The sequence below is a fragment of the Ambystoma mexicanum genome, chromosome 7p (assembly GCF_040938575.1).
Source record: "Ambystoma mexicanum isolate Mex_15411 chromosome 7p, UKY_AmexF1_1, whole genome shotgun sequence".
Classification (NCBI taxonomy): domain Eukaryota; kingdom Metazoa; phylum Chordata; class Amphibia; order Caudata; family Ambystomatidae; genus Ambystoma; species Ambystoma mexicanum.
Window position 1 is genome coordinate 7460868 of NC_090939.1, and position 24751 is coordinate 7485618.

General features: G+C 45.6%; 1 protein-coding gene across 1 annotated transcript in view; it reads right to left on the bottom strand.

The window, feature by feature from the left end:
• The window catches only part of RSPH1 (radial spoke head component 1), a 372437-nt gene that overhangs the window by 50155 nt on the left and 297531 nt on the right, over nucleotides 1-24751 (bottom strand). Inside the window, exon 8 of the mRNA XM_069635651.1 lies at nucleotides 8972-9277. Coding sequence (XP_069491752.1) covers nucleotides 9012-9277 — 266 coding nt within the window. The 3' untranslated portion in view covers nucleotides 8972-9011. The remainder of the gene's footprint in view (nucleotides 1-8971; nucleotides 9278-24751) is intronic.

Sequence of the window (24751 nt, forward strand, 5' to 3'; positions counted from 1 at the left end):
GGCACAGCAAAGACAGAAAGAAAGTTGCGAGAGGCACAAGATAAAGAAGGAACAAGAGAAAATACGGGGTGCCAGAAGAAAGGGGAAAAAGCAAAATCCCAGGTATTAAAGGCACTGCAGCAGCTAAATCCAAACAGAAGAATAAGTCGTAAGCAGAGGGGGCTGTATACCAGAGTGGTCACGCGTAGAGGAAGCAAAGCGCTCTCGAAAGTCTCTGGTACAGATCCAGTGTGGGGAAAATGGAACTCTTGTGTTATTGGTTGTTACTGGTTGTGATCCAAGAGGGAGAATTGGGTCTGAGAAAAGTGGAAAGTAGAACTTTTGTTTTTGGCCAAGTTTGAAACAGGAGGGGCCTACACTTGGGGAAGGGAACCATGAGAGGCCTAAAGGTACTGAGGACCTTGACACAAGAGGGGCCTATGCTTGAGGAAGGGAACCCTGAGAGGACTGAGCAATCTGTGAACCTTTTTGTCTTGAACAAGAGGAGCTTAAGCTTGGGGAGAGGAACCCTGAGAAGCCTACAGGAACTGTGCACTTTAAGAAGCTTGGGGAAGGGAACCCAATCGAAACTAAGAGGATTTTGTGAACTAAGTTGCTTTGACATTTCAAGAACTTTGCCTGGGACATTTCAAGGGCATGTGTTAGTTGAACTATATTGCGTACTGGCAGTGCCAATCCTGACAAGAAGTCCATCTGAATATATTTTTTTGGGACACTATTTTTCTTTTAGAGCAATCCTGCACTACATTTGTTTCAGCGTGAGGGCAATCATAGGTTTGACACAGACAGTTTTTGTTTTGGGACTTACAGACCTCGACTATCCTTAGAAGTATCAGTTAAGGGAAATCTTGCCATTTAGGCATTACACCAACGCCAAATACTTTGAATAAAGGTTTTCACTCTGTAACTCTTGAGTCTGTGTCTTTCTTGATACCGTGCTTGTCTCACTAGACACTGATGTAGAAACTAAAGATCAAATTGAGAACTGGCCCTGAGGGACAAAATAAGAAACAGGGTGGGTGGCCGGGAGGTCATTGCTGCACTGCATCATGGGAGTGTCCACGTACTGACTATTCTGGCAGCTTCCCTGGGGCCAGCGAAGGGAGATTTTCCCAAGTGCCATCAGATTGCCGACACGACCCAACGGGGTCCCTCATGACTGGGAAACTGAGGCTTTTTCAAAGCTAGTACCAGAATCAGAATGGGGCAAAAAAAGGAGTTACTGAAATTTGTAAATGTTTCTCCAAATATTAGGAAACCATCTGTCAAATAAACTAGGTAGCTTAGAGAGCTATAGAAAACAAACCTGCCATCCGAATATTCCACCAATCTGTATTTCCTAGAACACGAAAAATATCACAAAGCAGCAATCCAGTGGATGACTGATGGAAGTAAAAGAAGCAGCAACAGGGAGGCCTTCAAGTGTGCAGAGTAATAACCCCACGGTTCTGTGTGCCGGAGGAGGACCAGGACGGACCCAGTGGGACATGTTATGTTCTTACGCTTGAGGTGCACACTGACCTGTCACTAGAAGGCCAGTGCCTGGGCTATGGGGAAATACACCCTTATTAAACATGGATGTTATTGCTCTCCCACAGATGAACTCTTGAGAAATGCAATTGTGATAATAGAATAAAAGCCATTGTACACAATCTGGCTAATGGGACACTTCCGGAAAGGTGAACAATAGTGAAAGTTACACTAGGATTTATGCAATTAATTTTGTGTAAATGGAACTTTCAAGTGGCATCCCATTTTCATAGGGTACACTCTGTGCAGCAAAAGGATATGCTGATTGTCCACCAAAAACAGGAGCAAAAGAGATCAGAAAGTTAGTAGATGGGATGGGGTAAATCTGGCAGGAATATTTCACCCTGAAATATTTACTGCGGGCAGGTGCATTATGGGAAGGTTGGGTCCACTGGAAAAAGCCACAGGACTGATAAGCAAAGCACAATTCTCGAACATGAATGCAAGCATGGGAGAGACACAGGAGATAATACTGTCACTGATGTGTTTAATATCACAGCTGAGGGGGAAGGATTGAGTGGGATATCACATCATGTCTGGAACATGGAGATTACCTTAACAACCAGCTGAGGGCCATCTGAGACGGCATGAAGCACACGTCCTAGCCAGAGGCGTTGGGTGAAGGTTCTGGAGTACAGGCGATGCTGTGGTCATGGCAGAACCTGTGGAAGTGTTCCCGCTGGCAATGGGACTGTGAGACGGCATGGAGCACCACTCCTGGCCTGAGGCGTTGGGTGAAGGTTCTGGAGTTCCGGCCATGCTGTGGTCAAGGCAGAGCCTGTGGAACTGTTCTTGCTGGCAATGGGACTTTGAGACGGCATGGAGCACCAGTCCTGGCCAGAGGCGTTGGGTGAAGGTTCTGGAGTACCGGCCATGCTGTGGTCATGGCAGAACATGTGGAAGTGTTCCTGCTGGCAATGGGACTGTCAGCCAGCATGGAGCACCACTCCTGGCCTGAGGCATTGGGTGAAGGTTCTCGAGTACCGGCCATGCTGTGGAAGTGTTCCCACTGGTAATAGGACTTTGAGATGGCATGAAGCACCACTCCTGGCCTGAGGAGTTGGGGGAAGGTTCTGGAGTACCGGCCATGCTGTGGTCATAGCAGAACCTGTGGAAGTGTTCCCGCTGGCAATGGGACTTTGAGACGGCATGAAGCACCACTCCTGGCATGAGGCGTTGGGTGAAGGTTCTGGAGTACCGGCCTTGCTTTGGTCATGGCAGAACCTGTGGAAGTGTTCCCGCTGGCAATGGGACTTTGAGACGGCATGAAGCACCACTCCTGGCCTGAGGCGTTGAGTGAAGGTTCTGGAGTGCCGGCCATGCTGTGGTCATAGCAGAACCTGTGGAAGTGTACCCGCTGGCAATGGGACTGTGAGACGTCATGGAGCACCACTCCTGGCCTGAGGCATTGGGTGAAGGTTCTCGAGTGCTGGCCATGCTGTGGAAGTGTTCCCGCTGGCAAAGGGACTGTGAGACGTTATAGAGCACCACTCCTGGCCAGAGGCGTTGGGTGAAGGTTCTGGAGTACAGGCGATGCTGTGGTCATGGCAGAACCTGTGGAAGTGTTCCCGCTGGCAATGGGACTGTGAGACGGCATGGAGCACCACTCCTGGCCTGAGGCGTTGGGTGAAGGTTCTGGAGTTCCGGCCATGCTGTGGTCAAGGCAGAGCCTGTAGAACTGTTCTTGCTGGCAATGGGACTTTGAGACGGCATGGAGCACCAGTCCTGGCCAGAGGCGTTGGGTGAAGGTTCTGGAGTACCGGCCATGCTGTGGTCATGGCAGAACATGTGGAAATGTTCCTGCTGGCAATGGGACTGTCAGACAGCATGGAGCACCACTCCTGGCCTGAGGCGTTGGGTGAAGGTTCTGGAGTTCCGGCCATGCTGTGGTCAAGGCAGAGCCTGTGGAACTGTTCTTGCTGGCAATGGGACTGTGAGACGTCATGGAGCACCACTCCTGGCCTGAGGCATTGGGTGAAGGTTCTCGAGTGCCGGCCATGCTGTGGAAGTGTTCCCGCTGGCAATGGGACTTTGAGACGTACTGTGCTGTTTCCATTCCATGGAATATGAGTTCCAATATATCAGAAAATACCTGGCAAGTCTGCACACGGTAAAAGGAATTGGGATATCCAATGAGATGTCCTGGTCTTCTGCTTTCGATTCTCGAGGTCTCTGGAAAGGAATGGATCCTTGTCGAAAAGTTCAAGGGAATGTCCCTCCTTGCGATCCCCTTCACTTTTGCCATTGTTCCCCTCTTGCTCAGCTGCAGTCTCAAAACTGCTGTTTCATCGTGTGCTTTGCCTTGCTCCGAGTGTGCTCTCGTGCTCCACCTTTTATCGGTGTGGGGAAGTGTAATGGAAGTCAGGTGTGAGTGATTGTCGATAATGGCCCGCCAGACCATAGTATTGGGACATGTCAGGTAAACGGATCGGGTGTTTGTCAGTTTTCCCTTAGAGCAGGCAGTCAGTGAGAACGTGTTTGTGTTGTAAAAGAGGGGTGTGGGGGTATAGTTCCTAAATATCCTACCGGGTAGAATGGGATAAAGGCGTTACAGGGAAGGGGATACCATGTCTCACCATCCGGTGTCCGACCCCAACTCTCTGAAGACTCCTCACCCAGGTGATCCTCCCCCACTGGTCCACCCCCAGAAACTGGATCCAAAAGTGATGGCCATGTCCTGGCCACCTGGATGGCAGATGCCTGGGGAGGAGCGGGCGAGGTACCTTCTGGTTTCTCACACCTGCCACAACTTCAGTCTATGAACAAAGTAAGGCCTGGCCAGGTGTTGACTATGCTGGGAAGTTGCTGGGGGAGGCTTGCTACTGCAGGGAACCAGAATATTCATCACAAATAACCGCTGCACTCACCCCTTCCAGAGCTATTAGCTGATGCGTGTTTTGTTTTGATCACAGAGACTGAGGTGGATGAGGACTAGTGACCCGCAGGACTAAAATAGGGAGTATATTTAAAATAGGACATCAAGTTTTACTGGTCAACCAGAATACCTTACCAGTATGAAAATGTATTAAAATGGATAACACAGGTGCAAATATTAAAAAGATAAACACAAATCTTAATGTGCTCCAAATAAATGAAAACAAACATGTTGTCGAATTAGCACAGGGTGCAGTGACCATCTGCACAGCAATTGACATAATCTGCAGTGCCACCCAGACGTGAAAACCCCAGATTCTTACGTGTGGGCAGTACTTATTGCCCCAATTCTTGCCACCATAACTGCCTGCTTTGCTTGCCGATACTGCTGCTGAAAAAGCCAAAACAATAACCTTTATATACACACGACAAGGGTGTCGCCTGTGCTTAGTGTGGGAAGGCTGTATAGGGTGAACATGTAAAAGCAGAAAGACAAGAGCGAATGGCCATTGAATACTAATAAATGAACGCTTCAATGCAACAATGCATGTTAACATGAAACAGGAAAATAATGTTAAAATCTAAAGACGTAAAAAAGTGATCAAATGCCTGTAATTACGCGTGCAGGCAGAATCGGAAATAAAACTCCAAATGAGAACCGGCTTTGAGGGAAGAGAAACTGTAGCAGGGGCTCAGAAACGGAAAATAATACAATATAAGACATTTTGTGTGAAAAGCACAAAAGGGAGGAACTGTCAAAACAGTCCTATTTGATCTGTTTTCTATGCATCAGGGGCAGAGCAGCAGTGCAGCCATGTGCAGAGCAGAGAGAAAGCAAGAGCCATGCAATAGCCTGATTGGCTGGCAGAGGTCGATACGTCCAGAAGGCTACAAGTCTGTAACGTCAGGCTCTGGCTAGGGTTCAGGCATGCCTAGTGGTGCATGCTAGTTCATCTCGCCCGAGAAGCAGAACAAGGGTCACATGGGTACTAGTCACCTGACCGAAGGCCATGCCCTATGATGGAGAGGTCGCAGCAGGCAGAGATGCCCAGTGCAAGGATACCATTCTAGCGTGGTGCTGCTAAGCCGTGCCGCCCAAGGAGATAGGATGTTCTCTTAGGAAGCCCAGTGTCAATGAAACCACTTAACATACCATGCAGCTTTATTGGATGAACCTCGCTCCAAAGTCCAGGGATATCTGTGCTTGGGGGCTTCATGTCTGGGATGGGGTCACTCTGCCTGTTTCTACGTCCTTTTCTGCACAGCTGTATGGAGACAAGCCTGGCTCTGCTGCCGTTGAAGGTTTCCCCATTGGATGTATTGGCGAGTTTCCAAACTACCGAAAAGAACCAAACCTGGGACACACTTAAAAAAAGACGCCGATGAAAACTCTGAGAGTGTGCTCATCCTGCTGGACGCCTCAGACACTGTAGACGCAATCCGTCAGGAGATCCCGAAGGCGCCGGATCACCTCTTCCTCAGGGGCAGAACGTAAACCTCTATCATGAGCCTCTGCAGAACTCTGCCTCGCCTACTGACCTGCAGACCCACACGCTCAGCTCTACTGTTCAACATGTAGAGGACACCCTTTCTAGAGATCAACAGATCTGGCATTACCTGCTACAACTACCCAGATGACACACACACATATTTTATGAACTTGTGAAAAATCTGTCACCAAACGCACTAGGAATTAAAGCCTGCCTTGCACATGTGGACACATGGATGACAGCAAACAGACTAAAACTCCACCCCACAGAAACAGAACTGATGCTCTGAAACCCAACAACAACCTAACACCACCACGAGCCCTTAACCTGACCATTTGGGCCCATGCCAAGCCGGTCTCCCAGAGTAAGGAATCTTGGAACCACAAATGGACAACACCCTAAAGCTTGATCCACGGCTCAGAGCCATCATCAGAAGCTGCTTCTCCCAGCACTAAACACTACGCAGCTTCTTGGCTTACTCATAACATTCACCCACAGAACCTGGCTGCGATTTCTAGAATAGTATCTAAATATGACTATGTGAACCCCTCCTCTCTCGGAATCCCTGACTACCTAATAACACAACTTCAAAGAGCTCACAATTCAGTATCAAGACTACCTCTTAGAAAAAAAGCTATTGGAACATATTACAGCAGCACGACAGATTCTCTACTGTCTGCCCATCTGGAAAAGGATTCATTTCAGTACCTCGTGCATCGCCCATCACTCGTACAAGGGAAGGACCCCCTCTGTTTCATTAGCAAGTTTAGCCACTACACTCCTTTCAGAAACCCTTAGCTCCAGCAATGCCGCTCTAGTCCTAGTCCCGAACATCAATAAGAAATGACACGGAAAATGCTCTTCAGCAGTTCTAGCCGTGAAACTCTGGAACACACTGATATGATATGATATGGCATTTGTAACGCGCCTATACACAAGTGTTTCAAGGCGCGACGAGGCAGGGAGGGGGAACAAGGAGAAGACAGACAACCATCCTACTAGGCCAGGTGTCATTTAGATCGCGGAAGTGCAGGGGTAGGGGGGAGGGAAAAGTGCAAGGGGAGGGGGAGGGGTGGAAGTGCAGTACAGGGTAAGTAGAATAAAAAATAAATAATAGGGCCAGCTGGTGGCAAGGGCAAGGTAAGTGCAGACAAGTGCTGGGGAGGGAGAGCTGTAGGGATACAGAGACAGTCCCGCAGTGCAGGGGTTGCCAGGGAGGCAGTGCAAGTGGAGAGTGGCTGGGCCAAGGACCGAGGTCGGAGAGAGTGGCCCAGTTGCAGATTCAGTGCAGTTTCAGTGAAGAGTTTAGCAGGGGAGAGGGAGAGAGAAAGCAGAAGCAAAGAGGAAGGTTTTGAGGTGCTTCCGGAACCGGAGATGGTTCTCCTCAAGTTTCAGGGAGGCAGGAAGGCTGTTCCAGAGGGAGGCCCCTGCCGCAGAGAGAGATCTACCCCCAGCTCGTTGCTTCGAGAAGCGGCTGACCCTGAGGGAGTTGGAGACGGATGAGCGAAGGGCTCGGGAAGGAAGATATTTAGGAAGAGAGAGTTGAAGGTATTTAGGCCCCAGGCCCCAGAAGGCCTTGTGGACAATGCAGAGGGTTTTGAACTTAATCCTCGCAGCCACTGGGAGCCAGTGTAGAGATTTCAGTCACTGCCCAAATGTATCCACCTGGAAGTGAACCACCTGATATTCAGGAAACAGCACAAGACACGGCTCATCAACCAATCACTCTAACAAAGCTAATAGTAACCAACTAAGAACTATGCACCAGAAACGTAAGTTACATCATGACAAACAACGCAAACCTCTTCACAATATCATCCAGGGGATACTCCATCTAGGTATGGATCCCCTGCTGCGAGACACTGGACTGCATCTGAAACTCTCATGATGAACCGCCAGAAAGCAGCAACACCCTAACCCCTCCCTGTCCAGACATCCCTATCAGCTAAGTCCTCACTACTAAACTCTTGAAACCTTATCATTTCCTCAGTCTCATCAGATGATTGGCCAGGTCTAGCGTACTTAACAGACTCTTGCCCTATGCATCTTCCATCAAAACAACCACTTTCCTACCCGGGTACTGCCCCTTGCACTAACCAACGTCCATCTAGACCAATCACAAAAAAAAAGACACTTTCATATCGGGATAGAGGTAACGGGTACTTCTGACCTGCTCCCATCAACACCACAGGTTTCTGCATCTGCCTTCCTGCCCTCTGACTAACACACCCTGCTCACCTTCCTTTTAGAGCCGTGCTCAATGAGACCAAAATGACTGGCAGAAAGTCGCTGAACAACTCCACGTACCTGATCTTACCTAATAAACAAAGCAAAAAACCTGGGGGTCATTTTTGACTAAAAACTATCATTCGTTTCCTGGGTGATTTTGAACATGGGGGACGCCCATCTTCCAAATCCATATGCTTTAGAAAATATTTCCACTGCTTATTTTCATAAAACTAACCTGAGCCCTGGTTGCGATAAATCTTAACTACTTCAAACGTGCCATTGAAGGCCTACCCAAGAATGCGTCTAAACAACTACTCCCTTTGCAGAACCCCACAGCAAGGATGATCCAAGGACAGATCAGAAGGAAGATTCTGCAAAACCAAAGTTAGGAAGAAATGCTGCGGAGGAAGAATGCGGGAACGACTATGGAGTAAGACAAGAGGAAAACTACTGAAGTACCAGAAAGGAAGTACATCATTTTGCTAGTCGCAGAATTGCTCCCCGGCGAGACATGATCTGGCAGCTGTCCCATCAGAATCAGCATAAGGAAAAGCACATGGACCTTAGAAGCACTAGCCAAGCAGACATGCTACGGCCCCTGGAGGTGTATCAATATGTTCAGCTCTGGAGGACGCACTAACCCCTCCAAAGCTCATGCAAACCTCCTTCTCTGGTGCGTCAGATACCTCCTTACCCCATTATCTCTTGCCGCTTTATACAGTCTTATGCATGCGTTGTAGCATGTCATAAAACATCAGCCAATAAATCGCTCAAAGCGGATTAAGAGCTTGTTTTGGCTCATTCGTAATACACAGGCCTGTGACCATCTCCGGTTAGGAGCGTCTCACCTCACGCTGGCTTTTCTTCTGCCGCATTCAGCAGACGTCCTCAGGGCTCCTGTCCTTCAGCACTGTGGGCAGTCTCAGGATCGGGAGCAGGATCAGCAGCTTCCCCCGAGTCCGCTGGAGGTTCATCGGAGTCATCACACTCATCATCATCTGAATCTTGTTGACCTTCAGCTGAGCCGTGCCGGCCTTCACCTGAGTGGAGCGCAGCTCCATCTGGGCCGAGCAGACCTCCCGCGGAGTCCAGAAGCTCTTCACCCTCGCCCTCTTCAGCCATGTCCAGCGGAGATGCCGCCTCTTCAGGCTCTCCTACCACAGAAAGAACAGGCAACCTATGAGTGATTTTTAGCAAACACGTATGACACTACATCAAATAAAACCTCACAGAAAACAGATTTTTAATGTTCATAAAATATGTACATCAAGAGAATATAAAGCCTGGACTGTGGAGGATGCATTGCGTTGGAAGAAATATACAGATGATCTACAAGTTTAGAATCAATGACTAAGCATTTCTAAGTAGTACTAACTACTCCTAATCCAGGGCTCGCAGAATCTGTAAAATTCGACTAGACCTGCAGGTCGAGTAACTCATCTTATCTACTCGACCTAAAAGAAATGCACTCGACCCAGAAAATCATGAGATAAAAACTTTTTTATTTGAAAAAACATTGCGATGGGTGACCAACTTGAACAGTGCTGTCGATGTGCCTTTCCATAAGCGTAAGAACAAGCAGCAACTTACTTTATCAACTAATTCAAATATAATCACAAGCACTTTTTCTTGAAAAGAAATGTTGATGCAATTAAACATTGGGCAGCACTGTCTGCCTATAATATGTGCCTTCAGCTTTTCTTAACGATGGGAAAAAGAGACAGGCTTCTATTTGTTTTAAGTTATGAACAGTACGTAACATTTCAAACAGCTCGTTGCTGTCTTCTGACGAAACTACTACAACTGCTTTTTTGCTTCTTGGCCCGGGTAGCTTATGGCCCATAATGTGTCTTTCTCCTGGGTTTGAGGTGAGCCAATGCTGTACTGCTTGGTTCCGCTCAAAACCATCAGCATCTGGGCCATCCACTTGAATTCTCATTCGTGCAGATAACGTATTAGGCAGGCACTGCAGATAAGGTATCTGACTTCAGACAGGTAGTGCAGATAACGTATCTGCCTTTGGGCAGGCAGTGCAGATAGCGTATCTGCCTTTGGGCAGGCAGTGCAGATAGCGTATCTGACTTTAGGCAAGCAGTGCAGATACCGCATCTGACTTTAGGCAAGCAGTGCAGATAACGTATCTGACTTTGGGCAAGCAGCGCAGATACCGCATCTGACTTTAGGCAAGCAGTGCAGATAAAGTATCTGACTTTAGGCAAGCAGTGCAGATAACGTATCTGACTTTAGGCAGGCAGTGCAGATAACGTATCTGACTTTAGGCAAGCAGTGCAGATACCGCATCTGACTTTAGGCTGGCATGCAGCTCATTCTTTAACCTGTTCATGCTGCTAAGTCCTCGCTCACAGGTTACTGTTGTTGGGCTGATACACAGCATTATTTCCAAAAGTGGAAGAACACGTTTCATTTTTTTTTTCTGAGCACTCCTTCAACAGTTCAGTAAATGTTAAAGGTATTTGTACCGCGCACTGTCATCAACGGAATTGGTCCCCAGGCGCTCAGGCGGATCTGTAAACGATAAAGGTGGGATGGGTTAGTAAGGTGAAGAAGGGGGTAGGATAGTGAGAGGAGTGGTGTTCTGTTGGCAGCTTCAGCTCAGTGTACACCAGGTGCTGAGCTTTGGTGCGGGTATCGGATTGGAGTCAGTCCGCGTGTGCTGTTGTTCCGGCTTATGTGTTGTTGCAGTGTTGTGAAGTGCATGCGGCTTGTTGTGCGAGAGATGGTTGTGTGAGTTGTTTTAGTGAGATAAGTATGCAGAGTTTGAGCTTATATTGGTTAGTGGGTTACCTGACCTTTACCATGCTAACATTCATAGTTCTGTCTGAGTGTGGCACTTTTTGGCCCTCACATTCCCATCTAACCGTGGCGCAAGCCAATGTTTAGGACTCCATCCAGGTGTGGTTATGCCAACATTCACACTTTAACTAGATGCGGCGCAGGCTAGAGTTTAGAGATCTGTCCAGGTGTGGGCATGCTAACATTAACAACTCCATCCAAACGCCACGCAGGCTGGTGTTCACAACTCTAAGTGTGGCACATGCTAGCATTCACGTTTTTCTAGGCGCGGGCATGTTATCCTTCAATCAATCCTATCCAGATGTGACGCAGGCCAACGTCTATCTAGGTGCATCTGCCGGTCTGGATATGTTCGTCCGGTACGTACGAGTGGGAGAGTCACTTGAGGGCTTTCGTCTGGGTCTAGGTATGTGGTCAGTCTCTGCAGCCTTCCTTTGTGGCTATTTTCCATGATGTCTTATGCTCTGTCGAGTGGTAAATAGAGATAAAGGCTTGTGTGTTCTACGATGAAACACATGAGGTTTGAAATCCAGCCACTCTCCCGGAGCAGACGGAATTTCCTCATCTGACAAGGTATTTGAATAGTACTGAATAAGATTTTCAAACTCTATATTCTCAAAACTTGATTTCTGATCAACATCGTCTGGCCAAAAAGTGAAATCAAAAATGGTGAACAAAGAATGGGGTTTCGCCACCGATATGCTTGAGAAACCGGTTTTGTATAAAGGGTCTGGCATTATCTAGCAAGTCAACAGTGTCTTCTTTAACATTAAATTGGCCTTTCCTGCCGGGCTATCCTGGTGGTAGCAGTGAGACACCGGCACAATGATTATCTTTAATAGTTGTGTTAAACTCTTTAAGTGCCTGCCGAGGCTTTGCCTTCATGTGTTGACGTTTCTGCAGAAGGACCCAAATTCTCCCTCAGAAATTAGCTGTCTTCCTGCCTGTATACTTGCTGAAGTAGCAGAGTAAAGTCTATCATTAAGTGTAAGAAATAAAGAAATGACTCCGATTTCAAATTGTAGAGCAACCCCATGGCCTTGTTAGAATATTCGTCGTTGCCTGTTGCCAGGTGATCAAGGTGTACTACTGTAGGGTCCCAGTTGGTCTTGATAGCAGTTAGAGCTGTGTGCTGACTTGCTAACCAACTAATCTGTTATAATCCACCAACATGTTGCAGTTGCTAGTCAAGGTTGTGTGCTATCTCTTTAAGTTCCCTTCTACGCTTTGGTGAATAGTAACATCCCTTCAGCACCTATTCAAACCGGATTAAATATGAGCTGCCCTTCTTAGAATCACAGACGGCAAGTTATATGATCACTGTTGTGTGTGAACTACAGAGTGCACGACTGCAATATGATCACTGTCGATTGTGAGCTACAGAGTGCACGACTGCAATATGATCACTGTTGCCCCATCCCTGGTTTGCAGACATCGCATCAAGTAACGGCTTTACTTCCTAGGTTCTCAGCAGCACCATCCGTTCTTCCCAAGACCATACAATGATGCGCCCACACTTTGCAGACCACTCAATATTGCATCCTTCACTCCGGATGCAGTGGAGCTGTTCATGCCCACAATGTCACACAGCTGTGTAACAAAGATTCCTTCAGAAACGCATCGCACATACATGAGTTCTTGTTCCAAGATTCCTTCATCAGATGATCCATCTGACAGAACTCTGAGGGAGCTAGCCCTGTGTATGTCTGATTGCGTTTTTATTTTCATGGACTTGGAAATTGCCATCACAAAGTCACGACATGCGTGATCATTAATGTAGTTTTCCAGGATCCAATCTGGATTCCTCTTCTTTTAGAGTTGGCAGAGTTTGGGGAATTGAGCAAAAGCCTCTCCTTTCTTGGCCACATTGAAAAGGAAATGCAAATCTTCAATATTCTTTGCATGCATTTTCTGAACAGATTTGACCTTGCCGGTTGGTTTGGGCTTTTCTAGTGCAGCAGCATGGAATATGCATCTTTCATGAGAATTGACTATGCCGGTCGGTTTGGGCTTTTCTAGTGCAGCAGCATGGAATATGCATCTTTCATGAGATTTGACTATGCAGGTCGGTTTGGGCTTTTCTAGTGCAGCAGCATGTAATTTGCATCTTTCATGAGATTTGACTATGCGGGTCGGTTTGGGCTTTTCTAGTGCAGCAGCATGGAATATGCATCTTTCTTGAGATTTGACTTTGCGGGTCGGTTTGGCCTTTTCTAGTGCAGCAGCATGGAATATGCATCTTTCATGAGATTTGACTATGCAGGTCGGTTTGGGCTTTTCTAGTGCAGCAGCATGTAATATGCATCTTTCATGAGATTTGACCTTGCCGGTTGGTTTGGGCTTTTCTAGTGCAGCAGCATGTAATATGCATCTTTCATGAGATTTGACTATGCAGGTCAGTATGGGCTTTTCTAGTGCAGCAGCATGGAATATGCATCTTTCATGAGATTTGACTACGCCGGTTGGTTTGGGCTTTTCTAGTACAGCAGCATGTAATATGCATCTTTCATGAGATTTGACTCTGCGGGTCGGTTTGGGCTTTTCTAGTGCAGCAGCATGTAATATGCATCTTTCATGAGATTTGACCTTGCCGGTTGGTTTGGGCTTTTCTAGTGCAGCAGCATGTAATTTGCATCTTTCATGAGATTTGACTATGCGGGTCGGTTTGGGCTTTTCTAGTGCAGCAGCATGGAATATGCATCTTTCTTGAGATTTGACTTTGCGGGTCGGTTTGGCCTTTTCTAGTGCAGCAGCATGGAATATGCATCTTTCATGAGATTTGACTATGCAGGTCGGTTTGGGCTTTTCTAGTGCAGCAGCATGTAATATGCATCTTTCATGAGATTTGACCTTGCCGGTTGGTTTGGGCTTTTCTAGTGCAGCAGCATGTAATATGCATCTTTCATGAGATTTGACTATGCAGGTCAGTATGGGCTTTTCTAGTGCAGCAGCATGGAATATGCATCTTTCATGAGATTTGACTACGCCGGTTGGTTTGGGCTTTTCTAGTACAGCAGCATGTAATATGCATCTTTCATGAGATTTGACTCTGCGGGTCGGTTTGGGCTTTTCTAGTGCAGCAGCATGTAATATGCATCTTTCATGAGATTTGACCTTGCCGGTCGGTTTGGGCTTTTCTACTGCAGCAGCATATAATATGCATCTTTCATGAGATTTGACCTTGCCGGTTGGTTTGGGCTTTTCTAGTGCAGCAGCATGTAATATGCATCTTTCATGAGATTTGACCTTGCCGGTTGGTTTGGGCTTTTCTAGTGCAGCAGCATGTAATATGCATCTTTGATGAGATTTGACTCTGCGGGTCGGTTTGGGCTTTTCTAGTGCAGCAGCATGTAATATGCATCTTTCATGAGATTTGACCTTGCCGGTTGGTTTGGGCTTTTCTAGTGCAGCACCATGTAATATGCATCTTTCATGAGATTTGACTCTGCGGGTCGGTTTGGGCTTTTCTAGTGCAGCAGCATGTAATATGCATCTTTCATGAGATTTGACTATGCGGGTCGGTTTGGGCTTTTCTAGTGCAGCAGCATGTAATATGCATCTTTCATGAGATTTGACCTTGCCGGTTGGTTTGGGCTTTTCTAGTGCAGCAGCATGTAATATGCATCTTTCATGAGATTTGACCTTGCCGGTTGGTTTGGGCTTTTCTAGTGCAGCAGCATGTAATATGCATCTTTGATGAGATTTGACCTAGCCGGTTGGTTTGGGCTTTTCTAGTACAGCAGCATGGAATATAATTCTTTAATGGGATTTGACTATGCAGGTTGGTTTGGGCTTTTCTAGTGCAGCAGCATGGAATATAATTATTTCATTAGATTTGACTATGCGGGTCGGTTTGGCCTTTTCTAGTGCAGCAGCATGTAATATGCATCTTTCATGAGATTTGACTATGCAGGTCAGTTTGGGCTTTTCTAGTGCAGCAGCATGGAATATGCATCTTTCATGAGATTTGACTATGCAGGTCGGTTTGGGCTTTTCTAGTGCAGCAGCATGGAATATGCATCTTTCATGAGATTTGACTATGCAGTCGGTTTGGGCTTTTCTAGTGCAGCAGAATGTAATAAGCATCTTTCATGAGATTTGACCTTGCCGGTTGGTTTGGGCTTTTCTAGTGCAGCAGCATGTAATATGCATCTTTCATGAGATTTGACCTTGCCGGTTGGTTTGGGCTTTTCTAGTGCAGCAGCATGTAATATGCATCTTTCATGAGATTTGACTATGCCGGTTGGTTTGGGCTTTTCTAGTGCAGCAGCATGTAATATGCATCTTTCATGAGATTTGACCTTGTCGGTTGGTTTGGGCTTTTCTAGTGCAGCAGCATGGAATATGCATCTTTCATGAGATTTGACTATGCCGGTTGGTTTGGGCTTTTCTACTGCAGCAGCATGTAATATGCATCTTTCATGAGATTTGACTATGCCGGTTGGTTTGGGCTTTTCTACTGCAGCAGCATGAATTATGCATCTTTCATGAGATTTGACTATGCAGGTCGGTTTGGGTTTTTCTAGTGCAGCAGCATGTAATATGCATCTTTCATGAGATTTGACTATGCCGGTTGGTTTGGGCTTTTCTAGTGCAGCAGCATGTAATTTGCATCTTTCATGAGATTTGACTATGCGGGTCGGTTTGGCCTTTTCTAGTGCAGCAGCATGGAATATGCATCTTTCATGAGATTTGACTATGCAGGTCGGTTTGGGCTTTTCTAGTGCAGCAGCATGTAATATGCATCTTTCATGAGATTTGACCTTGCCGGTTGGTTTGGGCTTTTCCAGTGCAGCAGCATGTAATATGCATCTTTCATGAGATTTGACTATGTGGGTCGGTATGGGCTTTTCTAGTGCAGCAGCATGGAATATGCATCTTTCATGAGATTTGACTACGCCGGTTGGTTTGGGCTTTTCTAGTGCAGCAGCATGTAATATGCATCTTTCATGAGATTTGACTTTGCGGGTCGGTTTGGCCTTTTCTAGTGCAGCAGCATTGAATATGCATCTTTCATGAGATTTGACTATGCAGGTCGGTTTAGGCTTTTCTAGTGCAGCAGCATGTAATATGCATCTTTCATGAGATTTGACTATGCAGGTCGGTTTGGGCTTTTCTAGTGCAGCAGCATGTAATATGCATCTTTCATGAGATTTGACCTTGCCGGTTGGTTTGGGCTTTTCTAGTGCAGCAGCATGTAATATGCATCTTTCATGAGATTTGACCTTGCCGGTTGGTTTGGGCTTTTCTAGTGCAGCAGCATGTAATATGAATCTTTCATGAGATTTGACCTTGCCGGTTGGTTTGGGCTTTTCTAGTGCAGCAGCATGGAATAGAATTCTTTCATGAGATTTGACTATGCGGGTCGGTTTGGGCTTTTCTAGTGCAGCAGCATGGAATATAATTCTTTCATTAGATTTGACTATGCGGGTCAGTTTGGCCTTTTCTAGTGCAGCAGCATGTAATATGCATCTTTCATAAGATTTGACCTTGCCGGTTGGTTTGGGCTTTTCTAGTGCAGCAGCATGTAATATGCATCTTTCATGAGATTTGACTTTGCGGGTCGGTTTGGCCTTTTCTAGTGCAGCAGCATTGAATATGCATCTTTCCTGAGATTTGACTATGCAGGTCGGTTTAGGCTTTTCTAGTGCAGCAGCATGTAATATCCATCTTTCATTAGATTTAACCTTGCCGGTTGGTTTGGGCTTTTCTAGTGCAGCAGCATGTAATATGCATCTTTCATGAGATTTGACTTTGCGGGTCGGTATGGGCTTTTCTAGTGCAGCAGCAAGTAACATGCATCTTTCTTGAGATTTGACTATGCGGGTCGGTATGGGCTTTTCTAGTGCAGCAGCATGTAACATGCATTTTTCTTGAGATTTGACTATGCAGGTCGGTATGGGCTTTTCTAGTGCAGCAGCATGTAACATGCATCTTTCTTGAGATTTGACTATGCAGGTCGGTTTGGGCTTTTCTAGTGCAGCAGCATGTAACATGCATCTTTCATGAGATTTGACTATGCCGGTCGGTTTGGGCTTTTCTAGTGCAGCAGCATGGAATATGCATCTTTCATGAGATTTGACTATGCAGGTCGGTTTGGGCTTTTCTAGTGCAGCAGCATGGAATATGCATCTTTCATGAGATTTGACTATGCCGGTCGGTTTGGGCTTTTCTAGTGCAGCAGCATGTAATATGCATCTTTCATGAGATTTGACTTTGCGGGTCGGTTTGGCCTTTTCTAGTGCAGCAGCATGGAATATGCATCTTTCATGAGATTTGACTATGCAGGTCGGTTTGGGCTTTTCTAGTACAGCAGCATGGAATATGCATCTTTCATGAGATTTGACTATGCAGGTCGGTTTGGGCTTTTCTAGTGCAGCAGCATGGAATATGCATCTTTCATGAGATTTGACTATGCCGGTTGGTTTGGGCTTTTCTAGTGCAGCAGCATGTAATATGCATCTTTCATGAGTTTTGACTTTGCGGGTCGGTTTGGCCTTTTCTAGTGCAGCAGCATGGAATATGCATCTTTCATGAGATTTGACCATGCCGGTCGGTTGGGCCTTTTCTAGTGCAGCAGCATGGAATATACATCTTTCATGAGATTTGACTATGCCGGTTGGTTTGGGCTTTTCTAGTGCAGCAGCATGTAATATGCATCTTTCATGAGATTTGACTATGCCAGTTGGTTTGGGCTTTTCTAGTGCAGCAGCATGTAATATGCATCTTTTATGAGATTTGACTTTGCGGGTCGGTTTGGCCTTTTCTAGTGCAGCAGCATGGAATATGCATCTTTCATGAGATTTGACTATGCCGGTCGGTTTGGGCTTTTCTAGTGCAGCAGCATGTAATATGCATCTTTCATGAGATTTGACTATGCAGATCGGTTTGGGCTTTTCTAGTGCAGCAGCATGTAATATGCATCTTTCATGAGATTTGACCTTGCCGGTTGGTTTGGGCTTTTCTAGTGCAGCAGCATGTAATATGCATCTTTCATGAGATTTGACTATGCAGGTCGGTTTGGGCTTTTCTAGTGCAGCAGCATGTAATATGCATCTTTCATGAGATTTGACTATGCCGGTCGGTTTGGGCTTTTCTAGTGCAGCAGCATGTAATATGCATCTTTCATGAGATTTGACCATGCCGGTCGGTTTGGGCTTTTCTAGTGCAGCAGCATGTAATATGCATCTTTCATGAGATTTGACTATGCCAGTTGGTTTGGGCTTTTCTAGTGCAGCAGCATGTAATATGCATCTTTCATGAGATTTGACTTTGCGGGTCGGTTTGGACTTTTCTAGTGCAGCAGCATGGAATATGCATCTTTCATGAGATTTGACCATGCCGGTCGGTTTGGGCTTTTCTAGTGCAGCAGCATGGAATATGCATCTTTCATGAGATTTGACTATGCCGGTTGGTTTGGGCTTTTCTAGTGCAGCAGCATGTAATATGCATCTTTCATGAGATTTGACTATGCAGATCGGTTTGGGCTTTTCTAGTGCAGCAGCATGTAATATGCATCTTTCATGAGATTTGACCTTGCCGGTTGGTTTGGGCTTTTCTAGTGCAGCAGCATGTAATATGCATCTTTCATGAGATTTGACCTTGCCGGTTGGTTTGGGCTTTTCTAGTGCAGCAGCATGTAATATGCATCTTTCATGAGATTTGACTATGCCGGTCGGTTTGGGCTTTTCTAGTGCAGCAGCATGTAATATGCATCTTTCATGAGATTTGACCTTGCCGGTTGGTTTGGGCTTTTCTAGTGCAGCAGCATGTAATATGCATCTTTCATGAGATTTGACTATGCCGGTCGGTTTGGGCTTTTCTAGTGCAGCAGCATGTAATATGCATCTTTCATGAGATTTGACCATGCCGGTCGGTTTGGGCTTTTCCAGTGCAGCAGCATGGAATATGCATCTTTCATGAGATTTGACTATGCCCGTCGGTTCGGGCTTTTCTAGTGCAGCAGCATGGAATATGCATCTTTCATGAGATTTGACTATGCCGGTTGGTTTGGGCTTTTCTAGTGCAGCAGCATGTAATATGCATCTTTCATGAGATTTGACTATGCCGGTTGGTTTGGGCTTTTATAGTGCAGCAGCATGTAATATGCATCTTTCATGAGATTTGACTATGCAGGTCGGTTTGGGCTTTTATAGTGCAGCAGCATGTAATATGCATCTTTCATGAGATTTGACCTTGCCGGTTGGTTTGGGCTTTTCTAGTGCAGCAGCATGTAATATGCATCTTTCATGAGATTTGACTATGCAGGTCGGTTTGGGCTTTTCTAGTGCAGCAGCATGTAATATGCATCTTTCATGAGATTTGACCTTGCAGGTCGGTTTGGGCTTTTCTAGTGCAGCAGCATGTAATATGCATCTTTCATGAGATTTGAATATGCCGGTTGGTTTGGGCTTTTCTAGTGCAGCAGCATGGAATATGAATCTTTCATGAGATTTGACTATGCCGGTCGGTTTGGGCTTTTCTAGTGCAGCAGCATGGAATATGCATCTTTCATGAGATTTGACTATGCCGGTCGGTTTGGGCTTTTCTAGTGCAGCAGCATGGAATATGCATCTTTCATGAGATTTGACTATGCCGGTCGGTTTGAGCTTTTCTAGTGCAGCAGCATGTAATATGCATCTTTCATGAGATTTGACTATGCAGGTCAGTTTGGGCTTTTCTAGTGCAGCAGCATGTAATATGCATCTTTCATGAGATTTGACCTTGCCGGTTGATTTGGGCTTTTCTAGTGCAGCAGTATGTAATATGCATCTTTCATGAGATTTGACCTTGCCGGTTGGTTTGGGCTTTTCTAGTGCAGCAGCATGTAATATGCATCTTTCATGAGATTTGACATTGCCGGTTGGTTTGGGCTTTTATAGTGCAGCAGTATGTAATATGCATCTTTCATGAGATTTGACCTTGCCGGTTGGTTTGGGCTTTTCTAGTGCAGCAGCATGTAATATGCATCTTTCATGAGATTTGACTTTGCGGGTCGGTATTGGCTTTTCTAGTGCAGCAGCAAGTAACATGCATCTTTCTTGAGATTTGACTATGCGGGTCGGTTTGGGCTTTTCTAGTGCAGCAGCATGTAACATGCATTTTTCTTGAGATTTGACTATGCAGGTCGGTATGGGCTTTTCTAGTGCAGCAGCATGTAACATGCATCTTTCTTGAGATTTGACTATGCAGGTCGGTTTGGGCTTTTCTAGTGCAGCAGCATGGAATATGCATCTTTCATGAGATTTGACTATGCCGGTCGGTTTGGGATTTTCTAGTGCAGCAGCATGTAATATGCATCTTTCATGAGATTTGACTTTGCGGGTCGGTTTGGCCTTTTCTAGTGCAGCAGCATGGAATATGCATCTTTCATGAGATTTGACTATGCAGGTCGGTTTGGGCTTTTCTAGTGCAGCAGCATGGAATATGCATCTTTCATGAGATTTGACTATGCGGGTCGGTTTGGGCTTTTCTAGTGCAGCAGCATGGAATATGCATCTTTCATGAGATTTGACTATGCCGGTTGGTTTGAGCTTTTCTAGTGCAGCAGCATGTAATATGCATCTTTCATGAGTTTTGACTTTGCGGGTCGGTTTGGCCTTTTCTAGTGCAGCAGCATGGAATATGCATCTTTCATGAGATTTGACCATGCCGGTCGGTTGGGCCTTTTCTAGTGCAGCAGCATGGAATATACATCTTTCATGAGATTTGACTATGCCGGTTGGTTTGGGCTTTTCTAGTGCAGCAGCATGTAATATGCATCTTTCATGAGATTTGACTATGCCAGTTGGTTTGGGCTTTTCTAGTGCAGCAGCATGTAATATGCATCTTTTATGAGATTTGACCATGCCGGTCGGTTTGGGCTTTTCTAGTGCAGCAGCATGGAATATGCATCTTTCATGAGATTTGACTATGCCGGTCGGTTTGGGCTTTTCTAGTGCAGCAGCATGTAATATGCATCTTTCATGAGATTTGACTATGCAGATCGGTTTGGGCTTTTCTAGTGCAGCAGCATGTAATATGCATCTTTCATGAGATTTGACCTTGCCGGTTGGTTTGGGCTTTTCTAGTGCAGCAGCATGTAATATGCATCTTTCATGAGATTTGACTATGCAGGTCGGTTTGGGCTTTTCTAGTGCAGCAGCATGTAATATGCATCTTTCATGAGATTTGACTATGCCGGTCGGTTTGGGCTTTTCTAGTGCAGCAGCATGTAATATGCATCTTTCATGAGATTTGACCATGCCGGTCGGTTTGGGCTTTTCTAGTGCAGCAGCATGTAATATGCATCTTTCATGAGATTTGACTATGCCAGTTGGTTTGGGCTTTTCTAGTGCAGCAGCATGTAATATGCATCTTTCATGAGATTTGACTTTGCGGGTCGGTTTGGACTTTTCTAGTGCAGCAGCATGGAATATGCATCTTTCATGAGATTTGACCATGCCGGTCGGTTTGGGCTTTTCTAGTGCAGCAGCATGGAATATGCATCTTTCATGAGATTTGACTATGCCGGTTGGTTTGGGCTTTTCTAGTGCAGCAGCATGTAATATGCATCTTTCATGAGATTTGACTATGCAGATCGGTTTGGGCTTTTCTAGTGCAGCAGCATGTAATATGCATCTTTCATGAGATTTGACCTTGCCGGTTGGTTTGGGCTTTTCTAGTGCAGCAGCATGTAATATGCATCTTTCATGAGATTTGACCTTGCCGGTTGGTTTGGGCTTTTCTAGTGCAGCAGCATGTAATATGCATCTTTCATGAGATTTGACTATGCCGGTCGGTTTGGGCTTTTCTAGTGCAGCAGCATGTAATATGCATCTTTCATGAGATTTGACCTTGCCGGTTGGTTTGGGCTTTTCTAGTGCAGCAGCATGTAATATGCATCTTTCATGAGATTTGACTATGCCGGTCGGTTTGGGCTTTTCTAGTGCAGCAGCATGTAATATGCATCTTTCATGAGATTTGACCATGCCGGTCGGTTTGGGCTTTTCCAGTGCAGCAGCATGGAATATGCATCTTTCATGAGATTTGACTATGCCCGTCGGTTCGGGCTTTTCTAGTGCAGCAGCATGGAATATGCATCTTTCATGAGATTTGACTATGCCGGTTGGTTTGGGCTTTTCTAGTGCAGCAGCATGTAATATGCATCTTTCATGAGATTTGACTATGCCGGTTGGTTTGGGCTTTTCTAGTGCAGCAGCATGTAATATGCATCTTTCATGAGATTTGACTATGCAGGTCGGTTTGGGCTTTTATAGTGCAGCAGCATGTAATATGCATCTTTCATGAGATTTGACCTTGCCGGTTGGTTTGGGCTTTTCTAGTGCAGCAGCATGTAATATGCATCTTTCATGAGATTTGACTATGCAGGTCGGTTTGGGCTTTTCTAGTGCAGCAGCATGTAATATGCATCTTTCATGAGATTTGACCTTGCAGGTCGGTTTGGGCTTTTCTAGTGCAGCAGCATGTAATATGCATCTTTCATGAGATTTGAATATGCCGGTTGGTTTGGGCTTTTCTAGTGCAGCAGCATGGAATATGAATCTTTCATGAGATTTGACTATGCAGGTCAGTTTGGGCTTTTCTAGTGCAGCAGCATGTAATATGCATCTTTCATGAGATTTGACCTTGCCAGTTGATTTGGGCTTTTCTAGTGCAGCAGTATGTAATATGCATCTTTCATGAGATTTGACCTTGCCGGTTGGTTTGGGCTTTTCTAGTGCAGCAGCATGTAATATGCATCTTTCATGAGATTTGACATTGCCGGTTGGTTTGGGCTTTTATAGTGCAGCAGCATGTAATATGCATATTTCATGAGATTTGACTATGCCGGTTGGTTTGTGCTTTTCTAGTTCAGCAGCATGTAATATGCATCTTTCATGAGATTTGACCTTGCCGGTTGGTTTGGGCTTTTCTAGTGCAGCAGCATGTAATATGCATCTTTCATGAGATTTGACTATTCCGGTTGGTTTGGGCTTTTCTAGTGCAGCAGCATGTAATATGCATCTTTCATGAGATTTGACTATTCCGGTTGGTTTGGGCTTTTCTAGTGCAGCAGCATGTAATATGCATCTTTCATGAGATTTGACCTTGCCGGTTGGTTTGGGCTTTTCTAGTGCAGCAGCATGGAATATAATTCTTTCATGAGATTTGACTATGCAGGTCGGTTTGGGCTTTTCTAGTGCAGCAGCATGGAATATAATTCTTTCATTAGATTTGACTATGCAGGTCGGTTTGGCCTTTTCTAGTGCAGCAGCATGTAATATGCATCTTTCATGAGATTTGACCTTGCCGGTTGGTTTGGGCTTTTCTAGTGCAGCAGCATGTAATATGCATCTTTCATGAGATTTGACTTTGCGGGTCGGTTTGGCCTTTTCTAGTGCAGCAGCATGTAATATGCATCTTTCATGAGATTTGACTTTGCGGGTCGGTTTGGCCTTTTCTAGTGCAGCAGCATGGAATATGCATCTTTCATGAGATTTGACTATGCAGGTCGGTTCGGGCTTTTCTAGTGCAGCAGCATGTAATATGCATCTTTCATGAGATTTGACGCATCTTTCATGAGATTTGACTATGCAGGTCGGTTTGGGCTTTTCTAGTGCAGCAGCATGGAATATGCATCTTTCATGAGATTTGACTATGCCGGTCGGTTTGGGCTTTTCTAGTGCAGCAGCATGGAATATGCATCTTTCATGAGATTTGACGCATCTTTCATGAGATTTGACTATGCAGGTCGGTTTGGGCTTTTCTAGTGCAGCAGCATGGAATATGCATCTTTCATGAGATTTGACAATGCCGGTCGGTTTGGGCTTTTCTAGTGCAGCAGCATGGAATATGCATCTTTCATGAGATTTGACTATGCCGGTCGGTTTGGGCTTTTCTAGTGCAGCAGCATGGAATATGCATCTTTCATGAGATTAGACTATGCCGGTTGGTTTGGGCTTTTCTAGTGCAGCAGCATGTAATATGCATCTTTCATGAGATTAGACTATGCCGGTCGGTTTGGGCTTTTCTAGTGCAGCAGCATGTAATATGCATCTTTCATGAGATTTGACTATGCAGGTCGGTTTGGGCTTTTCTAGTGCAGCAGCATGTAATATGCATCTTTCATGAGATTTGACCTTGCCGGTTGGTTTGGGCTTTTCTAGTGCAGCAGCATGTAATATGCATCTTTCATGAGATTTGACTATGCAGGTCGGTTTGGGCTTTTCTAGTGCAGCAGCATGTAATATGCATCTTTGATGAGATTTGACCTTGCCGGTTGGTTTGGGCTTTTCTAGTGCAGCAGCATGGAATATGCATCTTTCATGAGATTTGACTATGCCGGTTGGTTTGGGCTTTTCTAGTGCAGCAGCATGGAATATGAATCTTTCATGAGATTTGACTATGCCGGTTGGTTTGGGCTTTTCTAGTGCAGCAGCATGGAATATGCATCTTTCATGAGATTTGACTATGCCGGTCGGTTTGGGCTTTTCTAGTGCAGCAGCATGTAATATGCATCTTTCATGAGATTTGACTATACAGGTCGGTTTGGGCTTTTCTAGTGCAGCAGCATGTAATATGCATCTTTCATGAGATTTGACTATGCAAGTCAGTTTGGGCTTTTCTAGTGCAGCAGCATGTAATATGCATCTTTCATGAGATTTGACCTTGCCGGTTGATTTGGGCTTTTCTAGTGCAGCAGTATGTAATATGCATCTTTCATGAGATTTGACCTTGCCGGTTGGTTTGGGCTTTTCTAGTGCAGCAGCATGTAATATGCATCTTTCATGAGATTTGACCTTGCCGGTTGGTTTGGGCTTTTCTAGTGCAGC